The 19,066-nt window shown below is 30.9% G+C and overlaps 2 protein-coding genes across 3 annotated transcripts; both read right to left on the bottom strand.

Moving 5' to 3' along the window:
• Nucleotides 1-9,458: 9,458 nt before the first annotated feature.
• Nucleotides 9,459-13,730, bottom strand: LOC105166594 (DHHC-type zinc finger family protein). The gene is made up of 7 exons (XM_011085997.3): nucleotides 13,259-13,730; nucleotides 11,632-11,724; nucleotides 11,417-11,518; nucleotides 11,264-11,335; nucleotides 10,935-11,033; nucleotides 10,760-10,855; nucleotides 9,459-9,960 (listed from the first exon to the last, which is right to left on the bottom strand). Exons 1-7 carry the CDS (start codon nucleotides 13,529-13,531, stop codon nucleotides 9,865-9,867), a joined length of 831 nt encoding a protein of 276 aa, XP_011084299.1. The 5' UTR covers nucleotides 13,532-13,730; the 3' UTR covers nucleotides 9,459-9,864.
• A 1,092-nt stretch (nucleotides 13,731-14,822) lies between these two features.
• On the bottom strand, nucleotides 14,823-17,998 carry LOC105166593 (Pentatricopeptide repeat (PPR) superfamily protein). Of its 2 annotated transcripts, none has more exons than XM_011085995.3 (2): nucleotides 17,823-17,998; nucleotides 14,823-17,026 (listed from the first exon to the last, which is right to left on the bottom strand). In XM_011085995.3, the coding sequence occupies exon 2, from the start codon at nucleotides 16,988-16,990 to the stop codon at nucleotides 14,960-14,962; it is 2,031 nt and encodes a 676-aa protein (XP_011084297.1). In that variant the 5' UTR covers nucleotides 16,991-17,026; nucleotides 17,823-17,998; the 3' UTR covers nucleotides 14,823-14,959. The 2 variants fall into 2 exon arrangements, with proteins under 2 accessions (XP_011084297.1, XP_011084298.1); XM_011085996.3 differs by lacking the exon at nucleotides 17,823-17,998 and adding an exon at nucleotides 17,462-17,801.
• Between the last annotated feature and the right edge of the window lie 1,068 nt (nucleotides 17,999-19,066).

Genomic DNA, 19,066 nt, shown 5'->3' with positions numbered 1-19,066 from the left:
GTGTGGGAGTACCCTTAATATTTGTTTTCGTGTGACATATAGTTACAGATATTGGGCATCAAAATATTTTTAAAACATCTTATAATTTATAATAAATGATAAATTTTAAATGTTTTTTGAGATAAATTTTTTAATTAAAGTCCAACATCACTAAAAAAAAGTTTATGGGTAACATTTGTAATAAACATATTTTATAGAGGTCAATCAAAAGATTTTAGAATGTTAGTAGGAAGGCATTTTTGTCTTGTCAAAAACCTTCACATCATATATAGTGTGGATGACTCGAAATAGATCAATTCCAATATTGTTATTTTATCACCCAAACTTTTACAAACAAAATGTGGTGTTGCAATCACCACAAAGTGATAAAATTGATTGCTTGCCCCTTCAAGACTATTGCTCCCAAGGGTCCATTTTGTAAATACATAACAATAAAGTGTGAAATTATAACCTTATATTAGGGGTACTTGCAAGCGTTTAAAATAATTATTTTATTAATTTATTATTGAAAATATTATTTTTGTTTGAAGTAAATTCATTTTGATATCTGAATCTTGTGACTAATATCATTTTTATACCTGAGTAATTATAAATAATTCAATTGATATTCAAGTTTTACTATTAATATCATTTTACCCCTCTTTGTTTTACAATTTCTACTTTTGAACATCTTAAATTAAATTGGTTTAAACCAAAAGTTATAAGCAACTCCTTATCAACTACTGCAGCATATTGATAAAATACAAATATAAATTATTTTTTCAAAAATTCCAACTTTGATTTTTTATTTTTATTCATTTTTAGCTTTTATTTTTTCAAATACTCAACACTTTCGTTGTCGTTTAGTACAATTTTCGTTACGATTTATTCCGACCATACAGTAAGAAGTTATTGCAAACATTCATTAACATCATCGGAAATGGCAAAAATGTAATGCGGCTGGCTAACCAATGAAACCTTGCCTAAAAATTTCCAAAATTTTCCCACAAATTAATTAAAAAAGTTTAGAACAAGATCTACAAAACAAAAAATACATAAATAATATGAATAATTTGATGTGCTTGTCAATAATATAATGCTTATATTACATGTGTCTATTTAGTTTAATGTTGTAATAAAATAAGTAAATAAATTGTAGTTTTCATGGAGTGTGTGAATGGTATTGTAATAATAATGATAGTTTTGATAGTGGCTAAGCAAGTTGATGAAGAAGAGGTTTTGCAGCCTAACTTATAGACAAGGACATTAAAGGTTATAGCCATGACAAGCTTTTGATGATACCAATATCCAACATGTGGGGGGTAGGGGTAGGTGGTTTTGTTTGTTTTTAGAATAAATTGCTAAGTGTTTGATTGAAATTTGTTATAATTATAAAAATTCTACGTTATTTAAAAAATTATAAATACTCTCTTGTAATAACTCATTGCGGAGGGTATTTGTAGTTTTACATACAAGAAAACAGTATATATAAGTAAGGCGGATCTCAGGAAAGCCCATTGTAATTTATCCTTATTTTTTGGGGTAATCCACGTTATGAGAATATATCTAATTTCACAAATATTTTTGGCTTTTACAAAATTATATCTTATAAAGGGGGTGTCAATGTAATTTATTTAAAAAATGTATTTATAATTTTGTAAAAGATAAGGAGTATTTGTATAATTAGATCTAATTTTAACGAATATTTATGTAAGTTAGCTTTTTTATTATGTGGGATGACCATTGCGGGGGTGGGTTGGAGGGCTTTACTTTGGTTTTGAGTTGTTTCTGGATAGTTTTACAAAGTTGGAAATCATGAGTTTGAGTTTTGAAAAGTTGGAATATTGGGAAGTGTGACGAGCTTTTAGTATTATTTGATGATAATACGTATGATATCACTTTTAAGTAGAACAAATTATGGTTCGTAGTGAGCATTTGTAATATTTTATAGGATAAATTACAACATCATTTTCTGGGGTTTGGTATAATTACGAATAGTTCCTAGTTGTTTAAAAATTATTAATACCCTCTAAATTTAAGAGCCGTTTAACAATTAGCCTAATTCATTAGAAAAAAAGAAAAAAATACAGTAAGGACAAAGTTGACAATTCATACCTCTATTCAAGAATTACATAATTTTTATCAAATATTAGGAGGTATTTTTAATTTTTAAAACAACGAGGGTTATTCGTAATTATGTTAAACATCAAGGAAAGTTATTGTAATTTATCATATTTATTAAGATAAATTATAACAAGCTCTTTTGAGATTTAACATAATTATAATTTTTTTTTTGTTATTTAAAAATTATTAATACCCATCTGATTTTAATAGTTGTCTACCAGCTAGCTTAATTCGTTAGTCTCTGCTAGGTTTTCATCCATTTTTATGATGAACTGACCAAAATGCTTTGTGAACTATGATTTATAATTTTTATTTAATTTTAAAAAAAAAATTAAAATTTTTTTATGGACTGGGTGAATAATTTATATTTTATTAATTTTTAATTTTTTCCTTCCACATCGTTCGGTTTCTTTTTTATAAATTTTTATTTTTTAAAAAGAAAAAATACAGTAAGTGCATAAATTGATAATTTTAGGCCTCCATCCAATGATTATATAATTTCATCAAGGGTTAATTCTACTTAGACCCTTGCTGCAAATTCTAAATTATATTTTCCCTCAAAAAAGTTTTGAAATTACACTTACACCCCTCCGAAAATTCATGTTTACCGCAGATCATCTTTTGTTAGGATTGCATAAGTTTTTAATTTTATCCTTATTCAATATTTTCATGAAATAATTTTGTACTTATGAAGGAAAAATTATAATAATGTTAACCTCACTCCATATATATATATTATATTCCTTTATAAATACAAAAATATAATATGAATGTTAAATGAGGGGCAAAATTAAAAGTTTATGTATTTTCTTTGCTTAAGAAGCATTTTTCATCCAAATCCTAAAGGGAGGAGGTTATGCGTAAATCGAGAATTTTCAGAGGGGATATAAATGTAATTGCTATTAATATTATATTTATTGAAAAATATAAATTCAAGACATTATAAATTATTTTACTAGAAATAGTCATTGTATCAGTAAAGAAAATATCAATTATAAGATCTCAAAATAAGATAATCTTATAAGACCCCTCTTTGAAATTGAAAAATTACATTTTCCCGCAAAAATATTTTAAAATTATACTTACAGTACTGTGAAAATTCTCCATTTGCACCTAACCCTTTTCGTTAAGATTTGAATGGAAAATATTGACATTAGTAAAAAATATGACATATTTTTTATATTTTGGTGCTCGTTTAATATTCTCTTGTATATATACTTATAAAAGGATAAATATAATATATATATATATATATGGAGTGAGGTTAATATCATTACACTTCTTTCCTTATAAGTACAAAATCATTATATAAGAACATAAATATATTTTTTTCCTTATAAGTACAAAATTATTATATAAGAACATCAAATGAGGGGTAAAATTATAAATTTATGTAAGTTTTTTTGCAAATATGAGCAATTTTGTCCAAACCTATCCAAATAGGACAGGTGTAAACAATGAATATTTGTAGAGGGTGTAAGTATAATTTTAAAACTTCTATGAGGAAAAAAGTGTAATTTTACATTTTTAGAGGGGTTAAGTATAACGAAACCTTTAAAAAAAGTTAACTTCACCCATATTTTTTTACAACATCTTATAAGCTCTATATTCTATTTCTACCTTTCACATAATTCACGTTGTTTCTGAACGATGAAGGATTCTCTCTCTCTCTCTCTCTGATCTTAAAGATTTTCTTTTTACTATTTAATTTTTCTTGCATTCAAAGAAGAGAGAATATTTTATTTTTTAATAGTAAATTATTATATTTAAAACATTATAAATTATGCGACTAAAAATAGTCATTACAATTAATAGAAAAAATATATTAATTATATATTTATATTAATATTCAATTAGCATAAATATACATTTACATTATTTTGATATAAAAGTTTAGGCAATGAGGCAAAATTTGAACAACATTGTAAATGACAAGAATTGCAACCTTATGGGTGGCAATTATTAAACCTCAATCATGGAATTGGATGTTATACGGACCATTCTCAAACTTCTCATGCATCAACAGCTTCCATGTGGCACCCCAATATCTTGCTATGTAATCAATTATAAAAGATTGCAACAATATTGTTCACTTGTCTTAATTTCTTCGTCTCATAATTCCCCTTTTTGTACTAACATTATACTGAGGGATAATTGCACCTAAATCTTCTTTAAAAATATTAAATTATATATTTTTTTAAAATTATATTTACACATTTTTAAAAAAATTCATCGTTTACATTACATCCCATTTTGTTAGGGTTTGGATGAAAAATCTAATGTTAGCAAAAAAAATTATATAAATTTTTAATTGTGCCCTTCATTTAATATTCTCAAGTAGGTTTTTATACTTATAAAATAATAAATATTATATAAATATGTATAAAATGATGTTAACATCATTATATTTTTTTAATAAGTACAAAATTGTTACATGAAAAGTTAAAAGAGGGGTAAAATTAGAAATTTATGTAATTTGTTTGCTAAGGTCATCATTTTTCGTCTGAGCCTTAACCAAGGGGGTTCAGATGTAAATAGTGAATTTTTAACAGAGTATAAATATAATTTCAGAATATTTTTTAAAAAAATATAAAATCTTTTTGGAGGGGGTTTAAGTATAATTAACTCTAATGATAACTTATGTCTTATGATAAAATTGACAAAATATATTTTGTTACGTGTCACTGCCACGAACTCATTTATATCTATAATTAAAAGGGTATGTTTGATTTGACATCGGGCGAACTTACCATTTTAATTCTGCAAATCCGCATTCTGCTATATATGACCTTCATTGATTTTTCCGTCGGAGAAAACATCACATGCATTGCACATGTAATATATTATTCACATATTACCCCTAAATATCGTATGTGTAGTTTTCCAGCGAGAAAATTGTTAGAAAAGGAAGTGAAATATAAATTCACCTCAAAAAAATATTAAATAGCAACGTGTAAAACAAACATAATCCGAATAACAAAATAATTTATCTAATAAAATTATGAGACCTCGATTTCACGACATGAATTGAGGTGATTGGTTGGCAGAGTTGTATCCTTATCCAGAATGAATTATTTTGATTAGGACAAAAACAAAAGTCGATCTCCCACGTTGTTGATCAGCACAACAATTGTCCTCATGGATAATAATTGGTTATGGGGTTATTTATATTCAACACAAAACGTTGAAATTTTATGATAATTTTAAATTTCGTGTAGTTGGATACGATAATTTAATAATTTTTGTTATGCGACAACTACTTTATTATAAATTATTGGTCTAATTAACCATGTCAATATTCTAAAAGAATATTAATTTGAGGACAGAAAAAGGAAGAAAACAGAAGATATATTAAGCTATATCTATTGATTATACCGTGTCGATACAGAGACAACGATATAAACACGACATATATAATACAAGTACAGAATATTGCATGCATATATAAATAAATAAATAAATAATACATAAAATTGTTGTGAATTATATATTAAAAATAATTGCATGTATATTTGTATGATCATATATATATATATATATTTAATTGAAATAATAAGAATGAAAACATTATAAAAGATTAAAAAGAATAAAGGGATAAATAATTTGAATTACTATAGGTATTTTATTTAAAACAAATCATACTCAAAACAATTTTAAAATATTATATTGAGCTTAATTTATATGGTTGTAAAATATACAAAATTATTACTAATTAATCTATAATATTCTATATATATAATTATTCATGTAATTCAATACCAAATGATATTTTTAGAAGGGTTTTTGTTATCTTTCATATTTTACGAGAACGAATGGAACAATAAATATATTTTAAAAGTAAAAAGTATATTTAATTATAAAATAAATGAATAAAAAAATAAAATATTATGTGTGGGTTGGCGGATGAGATGAGGTAGAGTAATAATAGCTTGAAAGAATAAAGTGGAAGAGCTGAGTGCTTGGAACAGCTTAATCAATAAAGTTAGTTCAACTAAAATGATTCTTCCTATAATACTTTCAATTTCTAAAATAATAATATTAACAATATTCTACAACACTCTCGAAATCTCAATTTTTAAATGAATTATATGTGATGATTATGATGAGTATGTATTATTGTTCGATATTAAATAAAAGGGTAAATTTCAATCACCTCTCTTAAAATTTCGTTTAATTACAATACTTTCTCGTTATTCAAAAAATTATAAATACCATCTTAGTTTTGATGTCCGTCTAATACGAGCTCAATCCGTTAGTTTTCGTCTAATTTTTATGGTGAACTGATCAAAATGCCCATATAGATTATAACTATATATATTATAAAATTTTAAAGTATTTTTATGAACTAATATTCTCTATAAATTATTATTTACCCACCCATAATATTTTTTATAGTTTTTTTTAAATATTTTTTATTATTAAAAAAATCAACAAGGTTAAGATAGTAGAGTTCACTTCACCATTTGGGGGCTACATAATTATTTTCTATTTGAAAGGGTTATTTACAATTTTTTAAATAACGAGTGGGTATTTATAATTATGCACAGTCATGAAGAGGAAGTTGTAATTTACCCTCAATAAATAAAATTCTTGATAATTCGTGATTCTAAAAGCTCCAATCTTCTTAATTATGGGATATTTTTCAAATTAATTTTTTTGAAAGTACAAAGAAAATGGACAATACATCGCACAACAGTGTGGAATCGTAATAAATAAGCATTATCTGTCAGAAATATTGGCGCTATTTGCACGAATGAGGCTATGTCTATGTCGATTGAGAAAAAAAAAATTATTGGCTACAATATTAATAACTATGATTAAAATTTATGGTGAATAATTATTATTAACTATAATTAAATAAAATTGATGCAAAAAATTTAATTTTTTTTTTATCGTAAAAAAATTATTTACCACAATTAAAAGATACGACAAAAATATTTATCATGACTTTTAGCCATCATAAATATTTTAATACCCCTCGCAAACTTGAAAAACATATAAGCCCAATGGTCAAACCATCTCGTTCTCTTTTTAAGAAAAGGTCTGTAAAGCTCCAATCAAAGCAAACGATATTTTCCATCAGGACGTCTGGTCGAGATGGGCAAATATATGTTATATCATTTACCACCATCTGGGGACTTATGATGAGAGGATGTTTGGGTGAGTTTATAAGCTCTTTAAAATTTTATAAGATGTTTGAAAGCATATAAGATGCTGAAAACGTTTGCACTATGTTTGTTTTCATTTTCAAGTTATCTTCGGGATGAGTCAAAATATACCCATGTTTGCCATCATACAGAAACACCTTATCTTAGTGTTTTAACTGTTTAAGTATAAATACATACATACATACATATATACACACACATATACATCAATATACATATAAAAGACATGATTTGACAATGAACAATAATTTTTGTCTCCCAAAACACAACATTAAACATACAATACTTATTTTAAATTATCTCGAAAAACAAATTCAAACATACATACTATCTCTAACACATACTTATTTATCTTTATTTTTCTCTTTCTATCTTTACAAAACACAACAAAATACTCAGAAAACGAATCCAAACACTATGTTGGTAATTTCTTTTGAAAAATAGTTTGTAAGCTCATAAAATAAGATATTAGGAGCTTATAAGTTTTTTTTTTAAAAAAAAAGTGAGGAGTTGCTAATTTATTTTCAAAATCTTAATAAATTCCTTCAAATTTAATTATAAATTTATCAATTACTAACGTCTTATAAAATTCACAATCATATTTCATCCAAACACTTCATAAATTTATTATTAAAATAAAATTTAACATCTTATAAACATAAGATATATCCACCACGTCTCTGTTACGTGGAAAATTTGCGATATTTTTTATTAAATAAAAAATCTTAAAAACTGATCAAGAATTATCGATAAAATTAAAAAGAAAAGACGAGGAAAAGCACTTTTAATCACTTGGAAAGACTAAATAAATAAAATATTAGATATAAATTTATGTTGCTTAATATTATATTGAATATTTTAATAAGATACCAAAGTGTAGTGAATCTTTTTCAGATTCCAATTTCAAGTGCTCTTTTTTACTTTTTACCTTTGTCCAGCAATTCATCATCATCTACTCTTGACCTCATATTCCACCTTCCTTATTTATTTATGATATATATATGGTAAATTATAATGAGTCTATCTCAAATTTGGCATAATTATAAATATATTTTTATCATTTGAAAAACTATCAGTATCTCTGTATTTGAACGATTGTCTAATAATTAACCCAATTCTTAATTTTCTTTAGATTTTTATCTATTTCTTGTGGTGATCTAATCAAAATCTTCTTGTGAACTTGAATTGTAAAGTTTACTTATCTTTTAAAAAAAATAATTTTTTTGTATGGGGTTAGTGAACATGCCGTAAGAACAAAGTCGACAATTTCAAATCTCGATCCACCGATTGATTACATAACTTTATCAAATATCGGGAAGTATATTTATGTTTTTTTAAACAATGATGGGATATCTGTAATTAATTTATTCGTGTATATATTATAATCTTAGTCAATTACACATTTTGGGTGTGTGTGATGTACACGTGTACGGCACGATTATTAATTAAGTTGAGAGAGAGTTTGGATTAAACACAGAAGTCAGAGATGCGGGTGCCAGAAATCAAAGATGAAAGTGATGGTGGTAATTATCCCTTGAGGGCAATTTAGTCATTTTGATCAAGAAAAGGCTAGAAATTCCTAATCCATTTTTAATTACTTGGTTTGAGCATAAAAGCTTTAGAGAAAATTTATGACAATTCCGAGGCTTTATTGTCTCCAATCAATCAAATCTAAATATAAACAAGTTTCCAAGTCCTGGAAAAACAGATGCATGTTAGTGGAAGAAAGAAGATGATATATAGGAAGGCATGCATGCATCATATATAGCAATTGTTGCTTCATCACATAAAACAAACTACCTTAACTTTGATACTTGTCTTCTTACATGTGAGCTCACATGTATTGAAGGGTTGAGAAAAGGCATGTGATGTGAGGTGGTTTCAATCTTGTCACTTGAACCACCCCATTGCTTTCACTATCTATACACATATTTCTATCTATATATAACATCCTTTTCACCTACTTGCTAACATTTCAGTGTTTTCTTGTCGACAAGGTTTTATAACACTAAGATCTCTTCATTTAATCCACTCACCACACACATTTCAACTGGATTACACATTCCAACTTCATAAACCCCTCGTTTTTGTCCTTGCAATTTACGTAAGTAAACATATTGCAAGTTGATGATTGGTGCATCCATTTCACAATCAGTCTAATAAGAATAAGAAAAGTGGTCCAATGCATGATGCCGATATTTCCGGACTTGAGACAGTTTAATAATTGTAAACAATACAACGTATAATAGGTGATGGAAAATTTTATACACAAATCTATTCAGAAAGAATGTCTACAGATAACAGCAGTATTCTATATACTTGTACACTCTGCACATTTACCGCATGGAGCTAGAGCAACATTATCAAACTGATTATTGTATTGGGTATGGCGTAGAATCACAAAAGCCCAGCGCAAGGTTTTCAAAGTAATAGTTATACCGTTTTAGACCATAACACGATATCCAGCCGTTCCAGGGATCTGAAGATGCTCGGTGATTTAGCCCCGAGCAGATCAGATCTATAATTGAGGTCATCAACTGCTACTGGAGAGGAAAAAGACTGCCTGCATGAGTCTTTGTTCGGCTGGATCATGTCATGAGCTTTCACGTACAGTCGGGAAGCTAAGTCCATCTTTGATGTGACTGATAGCCGTGGGCCAAAGCCATTTTATCACGTTCGGACCCAAGACCTGTTCATTTGCAAGTTATACTTACATTTAATGTCAATAGAATTAATATAGCATAATAAAGACAAGAAATGGTCAATGCATGCTGTAATATTTGCGGGCACATTAAAAACAAGTAGTAGAGTAGAAGATTAGTGAAGTTTTTCCACGCTCTAGCTCGAATCACATGCATTCGAGCTTGAAAGCGATTTGATTCTTGACAAGCTCGATCACCTTGTGCCTTGAGCTCCACCATAGAGAGCAAATCAGGACAAAAAAGAGAGGAAAACATACACAACAGCAAGAGAAAATGGAGGGATCAGTATCAAGCTTGGAGATGATACCTTATAAACAGTATAGGCAGCGAAAGGGAGAAAAGACAAAATAAATAAAATAGAGACAGAAAAGATTAGAAATGGAAACGAGAAGCAAAATAGCAGGAGAATTCTCAGGGAAGCTTCACCAATGAGAGTAATGTATTTGGGCAAGTAGTCAAGTTTGCAGTATACACATATAGATATGTATATATAGAGAGATGTATGCATGCATATATAAGGGCCAAGAGCTCAGAGGTCATAATGGTAAATAATATAACAGAAATATAAAAATATATTAACAGTTAATAAAAGTATTTGAATAGAAGATCTCGAGCTTTGGAACAAGAATAATTTGACTTGAGAACAAAAAGATCAAACTCAATTTCCACTGTTCTTTGAGTTGGCTTGAACTATCTGCAGCCCTAATAGTCCCTAGAGACAATGTGCACGTGCAAGCGCACACGCACACACACACACACACACTCTGAGAGGGAGGAAAGACAGACCAGGGTAATATTTTTGTAAAAACCAAAATCATAAGGATGATGATAGCTCTGCCCGGATTTCCTTGCCAACCATGCAGCTCGTTTTTCCTCATGGTACTGATAGATAATTCACCAGCAGATCATCATTTACTGTTATAAGCTATTAATGAATTGAAAATTAGCTCAAGAGATGTACCTCTATCGTTGTCAAGTTACGGGACGTTAGGTATACATGCCAGGCGAACAGAGATCCAAGCGTCAAACTTAAACATACACTACCAATCACACAACAAACCTGAAAATAAATAACACAATCAGATATTTCCAGAACATTTGATAATTACAATCTGAAAAAAAATAGTAAGGAACTAAAAGAGGAGAATGCTGGCTCACACGCGATAAAAGTGAAGAAACATAGATTCTTGAACATGTGGAATATTGCTTCTCAACTATGGTCTAATGCCAGAGGATTCTTCAATTATATGACATCTAAACAGTAGCTAAAAAGAATGGATACCAACTCACGTGAAAGGTCTTGAGACGATGTCTGCCAGTAGAATCCCAGTCTTTCTGAAGTGAGCTGCATGTTATAAGAATCTGAGAATGGACAAACAAAACATAAGAATATAAAAAGATTTAGAATGAGATGAAAAAGAAAGTTGCAAAAACTAAGCTTACCGCAGAATAAGTGCTTGCAACAGTTGCATAGAAGAGTAAAAGAAGAAACGGCTTGTAGTTCTTTTGGCCCACGCAATTATTAATCCAGGAGCAATGGTGATCCTGATTCAATTGTTTTGCACCAGAAAGAAATGTTAAAAGCATTACCAAATCACTAAAATGTAAAATTACTTGTGAAATTGATCTGTACCGATGAGCAGCCAAAGATCACCCACCATTCTAAGAACACACCTTCTGCAGACACGACAATGATGAGCCCTGGGAGGCTTGTGTCCAGAACACTTGTCACATTGCCTCAGTTGTGCACCCTAAAAACCCAAATTGAACAATTTAAATTAATTTGACATATCTCCAATAGACGCAGCTCATTTATATGAGTTATCGCTTACAGCATCCAAGAAAAGAAACTCAACTTTGAATGTTCAAATGATCTCCTTTGAGATCTTTAGTGCGTATAGCTATCCATATTACAAGGCAAATCAATTGATCATAAGCAACCAATATAAAACCATGATGAGAAGGAAAAAAAAAAAAAAGAACAGAAATTATAAAGGAAAATAAAGAAAAAAGAACATTAGGAACAAAGGGTAGTAAAGAGAAAAAGGATGATAAAATAAAGAGTTCCTAAAATTTATACCTGAAGTGTATTGCGGAATTTTAAAATTTAAGGCAGTTCATTGCAGAAATTTAAAATATAAGGCATGTCAGTGCCATCAAATAAGGGCTGGGAGCAAAAGTATGGCTATTCTTCTCCAAATGTCTTTTAAAAATATAGATAAGGAAAACTGTTCCTGAACATTAATCAATAACTCTTTTATCAGCGAAGCATATCATGAGTGTTACGTAAACAAAGAATAAAACCTACAAGAACAAACAAAAACGTTCATTAAAGAGGTGGAGGATGCAGAATTTCACATGACAGCTAAATGTTTCGAGGATAAGTATGAATCCAATTATTTTGCTGATCTATGGGTACTATATGATCAGAATGTGCTATTTATTTATAAGGACAAACGCATAAGTATTGGCAAATAGTGATAATTTCTTAAATATTTAATCAACTATGGAAAACTTTACTTTTGATCATGCTGTGTGCAGACGTAATAAAATCATGTACCACCACAGAATATTTGCATGATACCAAAGAACTAAAAACTGAAAATATTAAACGGTCATGCTTATACAATAGTTATACTTTTTGAAGCTTTTACTTGTGCTAGGTTACAGCAAAAGAGGTTATGCTCCTACAATCATTAAACTTGTCGAAGCTATTATCCTTCAGTATTCCAGGGTCTAGGTACCAATGTTGAAACAAATTTAGAGTCTGATAAGCAATATAAACACAAATGCTCGACCTGTGCAGGCACTGCCAAGTGAGGTGTTATAAAAGGCTGAAAATCCCAAAAGCAAACCGGCCGAGTTCCAACTCTACTCGGATCAGTTGAGTTCCATTCAATTTGAGGAATTAAATGGAACATCACTTTTCCATCCAAAAACACAACCATAATGTCATCAAGTTACGCAAATTTAAATTCTTTTCAATCATTCCCTTTTCTCAACGTAGGTGCTAAACCATATCTAAGATTTCAGATTATGCACCACCCAATATCACCAAACACAACAAATTCATTCTCACTACATCCATCACAAGTCCCCAAAGAAATATATCAAAATAGTGAGTTAATCACTAAAGGCCAATAAAATCAAGAGAAACAGACGATTTATTCTATCCCAAAACATCACGAGAAACTTACACGAAATGGGCCTCATCAAGATTCAATCTTTTCCCCAAAAAATCATTCCCAAATGTCGAAAATGTTCAGTGTCAAGCAAAAGACTCACACTTTTCTTGATTTCGTGATCTGGGCCTTGGCCATCTTCAACATCAGGGACATAACCAGATGGAACGCCGCCGGGGTCCGAGAGCAGACACGCCACAAACGCAAACATGCACATAAAAGTGGAAATACTTAAGATCAGAGAGTTTAGCAAGCCAGCTGAGCTCTGTAACCCAAACCAATCTTCGATAAATATGAATATCGTCACATAATACAGAAATCCCATAAAAAGAAACAATGATAGAACATGGATCGATAGAAATCTTCTGAGTTTCATTCTGGGGTCCTCTTTTCCCACCCCAATAATCACAGAAAAAATTCCCTTTGCTTGACTGTATCGAACTAGGAAAAAGAATGATGAAAATTTCCTCCTTTTCTTTTCTTTCTTTTCCCCTTTTAGTTTTCTGTTCTTGTAAATGGGTTATGAGCCCACTTGAGTCTCTTACAAATCCACCCCACCTTCCAAGTGCAACTGCAATATCTATTTATTCAAGTTCTTGAAAATATTAATATATGCCTCATTCCATAATGAATCATTTATTAGTAGTTATTATGGTTGATCCATCAATCTGATTAATATTTTAATTTAATAATCTTTAGCTGATTTTTAAAATTGACCCTCTACGCTCGAGTTCTTCAAAAACCTCGAGGCCGTCCTGTACAACTTTCAAATATGATTTAAAATCGAAAACAACTACGAATAGAGACAATATCTTTCTATTTCAATTAATTGATTAAAATAACATTATATCGTCAACCATGGACTATATAACAGCTAATATACTATAATATTAAACTATTAATAATTTCTGCCAATATTTTTTAAGCCCATTTTCCTTCTATGTTTCCTTTCAATGGAGTCATAGTTTTTTGGACGATATAAAAATACTCTCTTTTATTTTAAGAATTGGAGTTATAACATATGAAGCCTAAATATTCACATTGTCAAGGGGTAGGACTTATAATGGGCCATTTATAATACAAAAGTTCAATTGGTATGGTAGATATTTCTTGTTTTTAAAAATTTTTTAAGGGCTGTTTGATTACATTTAGGGATAATTACATTTCTTTTTCTTTTTTTAAATTTAGTATAATTATACATAAACTTTTTATAATTTAAAAAAATTATATTTAAAGTTTTTAAAGTTTGCTTGCATTTAATAAATAAGTCCATCATTAATCAAAATTTATCGAATTTGCTATATTAAAAAAATGGATGAAAATCAATATTTACCCTCGATTGAATTATTACTGATTTATTGCAGGTCAAACAAATATTTTATTACTAGATTCTCCTTATATATCTTCATACATTAATACATGTGAGGAAGTATGTCTTCACCGTTATAAGGGTAATTTAGTTAGAAAAATTTGTTTAAACTACAATAAATCATAAATAAGTCAATCAATGATAAATATCAATTTCCATTCAATTTTTTTGTTAATATCAACTAATTCAATTAATTTTGACTAACAGGGTGACCTATTTATTAAATGGATGTAAACCTCAAAGGTATTGTATGTAATTTTTCAAACTATAAGAGGTATATGTGTAATTACATCAACACTTAGGAAGGAAAATGCAATTATCCCTTAATTTATTTATCCAATCTTATGAACTAAGACTATATTGTCTAAAAATAAATTTCAAAAGATCAAGTAGCAAAAGTGACTGGTGTAATTTCATTATCAGCCTGACCATACCTCACCAATAATCTCTACATGAGCATGATCCATCCACGAAGTGATGGAAACGGTTAGTATCCCGGACAATAATTTCTCGTCCCGTTATCTTTGAGATGAGTTTGATGGCTGTATGACAATCGCCACATACTCGAAGGTTTTTAACTATTCGGATGACTGCATCAGTGTTAGTACAAATTAGGCCAAATGCAAGAGCTAGCTTCTCACTGTGGCAACCCAGGAAATGCTCCTTCTCCTCCTCTTCAATGTCGAAGAGCACGAATTCTGTAGTAGGCACATAGCCGGCTGCTCTCAGTTCTTTGGCCAGCTCCATGAGTTTTGCATATATTTTATCCGACATAGGATGGTAAGTATCTCCAACAAGGAACTCATGAACAATTCCATTTATCTCTATCCAACTATAGCCACGCACTTTCTGAATGCCGCTCTCTTTCATAATTGACCTAACATTCTCCGACTCATCCCATTTCTGGTTAGCTGAGTAAATGTTTGATAGAAGGACATAGTTTCCTGAGTTCCAGGGTTCTAATTTTATCAACTGTTTCAGGACATGTTCAGCCAATTGAGTGTTCTTGTGTAACCGACAGCCACCCAACAAAGCTCCCCAAACTATAGCGTTAGCCTTCATTGGCATATTCCACACCATTCGATGGGCTTCATCTAACAAACCTGCTCGAGCAAGAAGATCAACCATGCTTCCATAATGCTCAATAGTAGGAGTTAAAGAATACAAGCAACTCATGGCATAGAAATATCTACGCCCGTCATCAACAAGACCAGCATGAGAACACGCACAAAGCAGACCAAGAAAGGTATTTCCATCAGGCTTCAACCCACATTTCTCTAATAGACCAAAACAACAAAATGCAGCTTTCACGTGGCCAGTCATAGCCAAGCCTGATATGACTGCATTAAAAATTATAAGATCCTTCACTTTCATCCTTTTGAAGACTTCCCAGGCTACGGCCATCTTCCCACATTTAGCATACATGTCAACCAAGGCAGTACCCATTACAGGATTTGAGAGAAACTCACTCCTGTCCATCATGCTGCTAGCCCGTTCTCCCAGTTCCAAAGCTCCTAACCTTGCACATGCAGAGAGCACCCCAACCATGACATAGCAATCTGGTTTCAAATTCTCCTTTTGCATTCTATGGAACATTTCTAAAGCCTCTTTTGGTAGTCCATTTGCGGCATAACCTTGAATGATGGCACCCCAAGTAACAATATCCCTTTCTAGCATCTCATTGAACACGGCACGAGCCTTCTCCATGTTTCCACACTTCGCATACATATCTACCAAAGAAGTATTCACAAACACATTACTACCCATTCCTATGTCCAAAACATACTTATGAATCCACTGGCCAGCCCCCAAATCTCCCAGCTGACTGCATGCAGATAAAACCCGAACAAGCGTATAACTGTCTGGCCTTAAACCCATTGCCAAGGACTTCCTAAATAAATCAACCACCTCTCTGAATCTTCCAGCTCCAACATAACCACCCATTATCGCAGTCCAAGAAACCACATTCTTCTCAGGAATATCATCAAACAACTTCTGGGCATCCTCCAGCCTCTCCAATTTTGAGTAGAACCCCACCAAGCCGGTCTTCACAAAAACATCACCATCATAACCCACTTTGACAACCAGAGAATGAACCTTTGCACCCAGCCCAAAATCCAAGTTCCTCGAGCAAGACTTGAGAACAAAAGGGAACGTAAAATTGTTAGGCAAAAATCCTTCTTTGCGCATCAAGTAGAAGAAATCTATAGCTTGGTTAAAACAATCATTTGAGACCAACCCACGAATCATAGTATGGTACAAATAAATATTGGGTTCATGGGTCTGCCTAAATACAGTCACGGCATAGTCCGGGTGGCTGAAATGAAAGGCGCATTTTAACAACTTATTTAATAAATAGTGGTTCTGATTGAGGTAGAACCGCAGGAGGCGTGCATGAATGTGCTTGAGGTGGCTGAAAGCAGTGAAGCCTTGAAAAAGAGCCGCTTGTATCTCCTGCAATGCCATGGAATGATGTGAAATGCCACCATACCCAATACTTGCCTGCATACGAACGTGGATGAGTCCACTGTCAGAAATCCATCTCCGTTGATGGAAAGAGCATCTAAAAGTGCATGTAAAGTGGCTTTTCCTCATTCAAGACACAATGCACAAATTCTATCAGTCCTCGTGTTTCTTAACATTGATTAATAGAGGTCGGTAGAGTTTGGATGCAGGATCTCCATCGCAAGCCATAATTAACTAAAGTTAGTCACTGAACAATAATTCATTGAAATAGAGAGATTATGAAGATTGAGGATTACTGGATGAGAGATCCACTTGCAGTAGTTTAGGAAACATAACTTCTTTTTGTGTAAAAAGGCTCTATTTTCTTATATCTCTCTCAATATACAACTGAGGGGAATCCCATAGCAAACTTCCAGTTTGCTGCTAAGCTATCTGCGAAAATCGTATGTGTAAAGTTATCTCGAAACTTACCAAAGTTCATCAACTATGGAGGTGTTTCCAAGTTTAAAATTTAGCTTGTCAAAATATCGAACACCTTCAGTGCATAAGACTAATTCAGTATCCACCTTAAATCTTAACTCTATGCCCAGTGATGAAAAGCTAAATTCCACCAAGAAAACAGGGCTGCACTCATCAAGTAAAGTGACTCCAAATACTCATAGCGTAACTAGAAACTACTCACTTTTGCTGGGAAAAAGTTTAAAGAAGATTCTACAGGATGAACTAAGATGTGATTTGTAGTACCAGTCATCAAATGTTCAAGAGAAAAATAAAGAGTACCAATTTCATTTGTCAATATGTTTAAAAGATTGAAATTGATAAAAGATTATACCTCGGAAAAATGTAAAAAATAAAAGAATTTAGAGGTTAAAACGACGACGGCAACTGCGGGAGAGAGAGGGCGGCTGGGGAAGGGGGTGGACGGCGGTGGGGCGGGGACAATGAGGAAGAGTTGATGAGGGAGGAGCAGGCGGGGGAGGGGGGGAAGTAGACAACAGGGCCGGGGGGGGGGGGGGGGGCTGGCGGTGGTGGGCGCGGCGGGCGGCGGGAGGGATGGAGAAGACGATTAGGGGTGGGGGGCGGCGGGCGGGAAGAAGACTGGATGTGGATATTTATATTTTTTTAATTTTGATATTAATTTAAATTTATATATTTTTATTATATATCAAAAAAATATAATTCGAATCATTGATTGAACTATGAAATTTGTATCATGAATTCTAAATAATGAAATATGAACCATAGATATTATTGATAAGATCTCAACCATTGATTTATTAAATCAAGATCAATAACGTACAAATAAGAATATAAATATTATTTTATAATTAAAAAAATAATACACCTTCGCTATAGATGTGTTTTTTGCTTCATTTTGAAAAACATAAAGAGATTTTTTAATTTTTTTTTTTTTTAGGTGATTACTATCCGAATTTCACTATTAATATATTTATTACATTAAAAAGATATATAATTCAGTATCACAATGATATTAGTGGTAAAATTTGAAGACTAATTGAGTCATTTGAAATTAACTTAGGTATCAAATCGACACTAATGACAAAATTCAGGTACCAAAATTTTACGGATAATTATACTTTCCTCCCATGAGATTTGCTGTAAATATTCGTAAATTTCATGTGGTATGAAAAATTACATCCAATACCTATAATGTTCGTTTAATCTAACAAACAAATTCTTCTGTTAATCAGAATTCAATAAAAGTTGAATAAAAAATTCTACGTACCCCCAATTGATTTTTTACTCATTCATTACTTTTATGATTTGTTAAACCAAAATACATTTATAAGAGTAAAGATATACCTCCTAACGTGTATTACCGTGAAAGATGCATAAGGATAGTTTAGTCAAAAAAGATTTGTTTGACCTGCAATATATCAAAAATACGTCAATCGAAATTAAATATATATTTTTATTTACTATTTTTGCTAGTATCTATAAGTTTGGTGAATTTTGACCAACGAATGAATCATTTGTTAGACGAAAATAAATATCAAAAATTATAGAAAATTTACATATAATTACAACAATGTCCGAAGAAAGCAATGTAATTAT

Source organism: Sesamum indicum, linkage group LG7 (assembly GCF_026168435.1).
Source record: "Sesamum indicum cultivar Baizhima isolate 11 linkage group LG7, ASM2616843v1, whole genome shotgun sequence".
Taxonomy (NCBI): domain Eukaryota; kingdom Viridiplantae; phylum Streptophyta; class Magnoliopsida; order Lamiales; family Pedaliaceae; genus Sesamum; species Sesamum indicum.
Note: the sequence above shows the minus strand (reverse complement) of the source record. Positions and strands in the feature narration are given on the sequence as shown.

What these genes read in the sequence shown, in the direction of transcription:
- LOC105166594 (XM_011085997.3), bottom strand. Translation starts at nt 13,531, where the DNA reads ATGAAACTCAGAAGATTTCTATCGATCCATGTTCTATCATTGTTTCTT. An exon ending in ATCACGAAATCAAGAAAAGT is followed by an intron (nt 11,725 to 13,258) that starts GTGAGTCTTTTG and finishes TTGGGTTTTTAG; the next exon opens with GGTGCACAACTGAGGCAATG. An exon ending in GAAGGTGTGTTCTTAGAATG is followed by an intron (nt 11,519 to 11,631) that starts GTGGGTGATCTT and finishes CAATTGAATCAG; the next exon opens with GATCACCATTGCTCCTGGAT.
- LOC105166593 (XM_011085995.3), bottom strand. Translation starts at nt 16,990, where the DNA reads ATGGCATTGCAGGAGATACAAGCGGCTCTTTTTCAAGGCTTCACTGCT.